A 6,000-nucleotide genomic window follows, 5' to 3' on the forward strand; every position below is an offset into this window, starting at 1 on the left:
TTTCAACCGAATGTGAGGAGAGCTCTTGCAGTATTCACGCGTTGATTAATACCTTTTTGATTTTAATAAACATCAACTCTATTCATAAAAATTTTTCCTAATAATTTATTTACTCGATACTGATAATCATCTATACTAATTTAAATAGACCTTAGATCTTAGAAAGTTTAGAAAACAAAATCAGGCTTACCCATGCGTCAGTGATGTGAGCGGAAGAAAATTCCTGTTTTTTTTAAATTGATTAATAAAATTGTATTAAAAAATTTTTGGACATCCCAATAGTTAAATAAATTGCAAAAAAAAAATTTTAAATAGCATCAAGACTGGTATTAACGTTTTATAGTGACAAATCGACATTGTATAATAAAGTTTTGAGTAAAAAATTTAGATTTAAAAATTTTTTTTTTAAGAGACAAGTAAAAGGAAATTAATTAATTTGAGATGTTTTACAACTACTAATAAAATTTAATTCCTACGAAGAAAAATTTCAAGATATCAAAATATCAAAGAATAATCATGATAATCTGTAGCAGCTACTTTTTGGCCCAGTTTTCGTGGTTTTTCAATATACTGTACAAATAAACAGTTTTGTTATATATTCATGATTGTGACTGCCAATTCTGAGTGGTTTTTAAATACTCAATTGTTTGGACCTTCTTAAGATCACAAAAAAAAGAAAATAATCATTTAGAGTCTCATATTGTTTACATTTTTACCATCCAACATCAAATTTGACATAATAAATAAAGCTCTCCACTGAAAACATAATCTTAAATTTTGGACCTTGAAACGAACCCTAGGGTCAAGTTCATCATAACAAATGAACAATTTTTATTATTCATGAAACTACTGACGACTTCCATGACATTACAAAATGACTATAAACAGTGTTTATTTGTTTTTTTATATATTCACCTCTCGTTGGACAGGTTCAACCTTATAAATCCATATGTTTAATGGTTGTCTTTTTTGCATTAATCTAAATAATTAATACTAAAAGTAAGCGTAGCACGATTAACTCGATTAACTGCAATAATCATGTTATACACAAATTTTTTCTATAAGCTTAATTTATTTATCATACATCAATAAAGAAGCATAAAAAATAACTAAAAAATGTTTACATAATAAAATAAAACAACAGTTGTAGAGGTGTCAATTCAGGAATTCATCCAGGAATGATTCGATCTTTATTAGGCAACCAAGAAAGTTTCCAACTATCTCGCAATGGTTTGTTTCAACTGAAACTATAAAATTTCAACCAAATAATCATAATTATTTCCTGAATTTAAAAGATTGGTTATATGTTTATGTAATTCATTTTTTAAAACCTTTTCAAACTTTCAGTAGAAAATTTATTAAATAAATAGTTAAACTGAATGATTTACCTTCGTGTATGCACTTTATGGCCTCGTCAATTTTTTCCTGGGACATGCCTGGTGGGATTTCATGGAGAAAGGCTTCCTCGTCGATGATTCCATTAGGCATCATCTAAAGTACCCGTCCAAACATTTATGAAGATTATTAATTATCAAATAAAAAACTTTTATAAAAAGTTATTGGGATTTTTTAAGTTTTTTAACTTCAGAATAAAAACGAACGAGAATAGTCAAAGAACGTATTTTTTCAATAGATAATAGATTGAAGTTATATTTATAAATCAAATTACGTATAATTTGTGTTTTTTTCTATTTATATTATAATAAAAAAATGCTGAAAAAAATTTAAAGATATCAAATTACAGACGAAACAAATACAAATAAGTTTTTTACATGAATACGAATTTCATGACATATACATAAATGTTTTATTTACTTGGGGCAACGATCTAGTAACCATGGTTTATTAAATAATTATTTAACTTACCATATTCCTTTGCTCCATTACGCAAGCAATAAAACAATAAAATTTCTTGTTCGGAATAATCTCTCCCTTTTTTTTAACCGCTTCGTAGAATTGTTGAAGTGCATGTAAAAAATAATTGATGTTTAAAATAATTAAAATTAAATTCGTAATTTTTTTTACAGACCTGTCCAAAACCGCGAACCAAAGATGGGTGGAAACGGTTATGTAAACCCATTTGGGTAAAGTAACGATTCAGACTCTCAAATAGAGTTATAAATCAATTTATTTTTTATCAGATTAAAATTTTTTGTAATCCAAAAATTTTTTTTCCTATTTATTTTAATACTATTTCATAAGTCGCTTTATGTTAACATTATCTGATGCATAGTGAGTCAGATTCGTCTTAAATAAAATTCAATAATTCCTTTATTTATCAGAAAACCATTATGACTGCTAACTGCAAAATGAGTCATTATAAATTCTAAACAAGATTTAACAAAAAATTTTTAATGCAAACAGCTTTGGTACCCACATAAAATGGAAAGCTGAAAACTTTTAATATAATTATAAATTGTTAATTTTTACGCATCTATTATAATTTCATCGATCTAAAAAAGCGTTGTAAAATTACGAAAAATTTTCACTGAGTTGGCACAGGCATACATTGCAACATCTTATTTTAATAAAAAAAATTATAACGTTTCGAAAAGATTCAACCACTACATAAATAAGCAATACATATTTAATAACACTTTTACATCTATGATCCTGAGGTAGTGTCATATTCGTTGGGTATTATGGTTTTGGCTAGCTGCTTACCATCTTTAACTCCTGTTTTGTAATAACAGTTATCCTACATCACGGCGGTCCTCTTTTCATCTTCTTCGGAGAGTCTCTTTATAGAAAAATGAGTAGTTATAGGCGAATGTTTCAACTTGAGATCAAAGGCTCCCACGTAATAAACGACAGAGAGCAAAACAACGGTAGGGATGAACTTCATAGTGTATAGTCAATATTTGCGTATCTACAGCAGAATGAGCGTATAATAACAATAACAAGCGTGAAAAGTAAAGCTAAATTGCCAATCCTTTTTATACCTGATTTTTTTATTCTCTTTCTTGGCAAATTCCAGGAGCGTGGGAGGTAATATAATTAATAATTAAAAGTCGTTGCGTGGGCGTATTTACTGGGATGAAACAATGTTAAACAGGTGGGGATCAACATATTGTTAGACCTAAACTCGTACTTATGTTATATAATGGGTACGTACACGTGCGAGCTAGTGAGGATAAGGTCAACGTTGACAGCGTTTACGAACCGTGAAATTACTGTGTATTTGCGAATAACTTTAGATAAAAGTATTTAAAAAAACATTCTTTTGTCCTTCGAAAAATAACAAAAACAAGTTAGTTGAAATAAGGATAAATCAAGATTATTAAAATTTTGAATAGAAAAATAAGTCTTTTACTTGCGTAACTCGCGTGTTTATTATATTTTTGTATGATTTTTCGACACTGGTCAATCATAACAAATAATAAATACTTATAAATCCATAACAAATTTTATATGAAGTTCTTCGTATTTACCTCTGATGATGTTATTAACTTTGAAATTTCGTGTTCTAACGTTGAAAGTTATTTGTTTGAAAGTTATTTTTCCGAGAGATACAAAAAGATTGGCTTACGTAATTTCAAAGTTGTATTTTTTATTTTGTATCTTTGTATATTCTTTACTTACAGAATCACTGGATTGGAGGAAATGAAGTGATATGGGGTTACAATACTTATTAGTTTGTATATTATTTAGTGCACCCAAAAATCGTAAACACACAGTAATTTCACGGACGGCTTCATTTTTTCTGGCTTGTAAATGGTGACATCGTTAAGTTTATCGCACTTCTACGTTACCCACGTATAAAAACATAAGTGGTAAAAATACAAACACTCTAGGTCTAGTAATGTGCTGATCCCCACCTGTTTAACATTTTTTCATCCCAGTAAATACGCCCACGCAACGACTTTTAATTATCAATTATACAACCTCCCACCCTCCCAGAAAAAAATTAAAAAATCAGGTATAAAAAGGATTGGCGATTTTTCTTGGGTAAGTTTTACTCTTTGCAGTTGTCATTATTACAGAGTCACAATGAAGTTCTACGCCATCGTTGTTTTGCTCTCCTCAGTCATTTACTGTGAGGGGACCTTTAGTGTTAAGACGACTAATTCGTCTATGACTGTTCATTTTTCTATAGATACTGACAAAGAAGAAAAACAAGATAATATCACGACGATCATAAAGGATTGCCTTGTTGAAACAGGAATTGAAAAGGGTTAGTGTCTAGCTTAATCTTATACCTTATAAACATGACGTAAGTTCAAGATCATAAATGTACAAGTGTTACGGGAATATGCGTTATTTTAAAATTTTTTAAATATTTTTGGAACCTATTTAATTATTATTATAATAATATGTTACAAAGTATCATTTATTTAGCTGTATCGCATGCATGTATTTTTATTTATTTACGAATTGAGAATTTTAATAGTAGAACTATTATTTATACTTGGTAGATCGTAATCAACTACGAAACCTGATTTATTGAATTTTTGTTCAATCTTATTTAACTTTTTTCAGTTTATAATTAAAGAAATATTAAAGAAATAAGTATAAATTATTAATTTACACTCCAAAAGTGATATTTTAAAGTAGTGATACGAAATTAAATATTTAAGGTTAAAATTTTACGATTTAGAAGTCGATAATGAAGTCAAAAGTGTACGATCTCAAGATAAAACTGAGTATTAGAAAATATACATTAAGATTGAAATCGTGACTGTACCAAAATATGTACACAGTTGTTCAAAATCAATTGTGAAGTAAATCTCTTTTTTTTTTATTCATGGTTTTGGACAGCTCTCCGTTGAATCAATAGTTTTATTTTAGTTATTACTTTTAAGTACTTACTATTTATCTTCCAGATTTACTTAAACAATTTCACGAATCGATCAAAAAAAACAAAGAGATAGTTCAGGACCAGAAAATCAATTGCTTTATAGCCTGTATCTTGGAGAAAACCGGTAGTGTAAGTTGAACAAATATAAAAATCTCTTACTTACTGAATCATAAGCTAAAAAAAAATAATTATAAAACAAATCTGGGGAAATTTATATGACAATGCCATTTATATTACTATCCATGTTTCTGAATGAAGCACTGTTCCTATTACTTTTCTGACTTTTCATTTATCATTTTTCAGAGCCAGAACTCATTGTGTGACTTGGATGCATTTGAATGTCAAAATATACTATAAATTAATTTAAAAACAAAAAATTTAACCGTTATTAAAAAATTTAATAAATTTCAGTAATGTTTGGAAAAAAATTCATAAAATTTTTTTTACTTGATCAATTAATGACTTTCGTAATTGTATTGGCAAATGCTTTAGATGAAGCCTAATGGGACCATTGATGAAAAAGTCTTGTTCTCTTCAATACCACCTAACGTACCTAAGAAAATAATTGACGAAGCCACAAAGTGCATACCTCAAGGTAAATCATTTGATTTAATCATCTATTTGATAAATTTCCTTATGTGGATTTGAAAAGGTTTTAAAAAATGAATTACATAAACATATAACCAATCTTTTAAATTCAGGAAATAATTATGATTATTTGGTTGAAATTTTATAGTTTCAGTTGAAACAAACCATTGCGAGATAGTTGGAAACTTTCTTGGTTGCTTGATGAAGATCGAATCATTTATGGGGAATTTTAATGCTGCGCACACTTTAAATCTTATTTAAATTTATTTAGAAAAGACAACAATTGTATTGACTTATGTAGTTATAGTTGCCCAACAGGCAATGAGCATGTAAAAAAACTAATAAACAACATTTCTTCCTGACTAAACTAAATTCATTTCCAACCGTATATAGACCCACATCATTGACACATGAAGAAGTTACTGCAAAATATTTTTATGTTTGCATACCAGTGAAATAAAAAATATTTTCTGGCTTTTTCGTCATGGCGCATAATTGAATTTTTAAACTGCAGAAAAAGAAAGAAACAAATCTGGCTTCTTTTACCTCCGTGTAATTAACACATTTTTCGACTAGTAATGTTATGTTATATTATTAGATTTATTATAACTTCC

General features: G+C 28.2%; 1 protein-coding gene across 1 annotated transcript; it reads left to right on the forward strand.

Moving 5' to 3' along the window:
- The first annotated feature begins 3,990 nt into the window (after positions 1-3,990).
- Positions 3,991-5,647, forward strand: LOC149374215 (uncharacterized). Its single transcript, XM_089594809.1, has 4 exons — positions 3,991-4,174; positions 4,824-4,927; positions 5,291-5,393; positions 5,535-5,647. Exons 1-4 carry the CDS (start codon positions 3,991-3,993, stop codon positions 5,645-5,647), a joined length of 504 nt encoding a protein of 167 aa, XP_089450935.1.
- Positions 5,648-6,000: the final 353 nt, after the last annotated feature.

This window comes from Copidosoma floridanum, unplaced genomic scaffold (assembly GCF_036245765.1).
Source record: "Copidosoma floridanum isolate Cflo_tuat_1 unplaced genomic scaffold, Cflo_Japanese_pri ptg000021l, whole genome shotgun sequence".
Classification (NCBI taxonomy): domain Eukaryota; kingdom Metazoa; phylum Arthropoda; class Insecta; order Hymenoptera; family Encyrtidae; genus Copidosoma; species Copidosoma floridanum.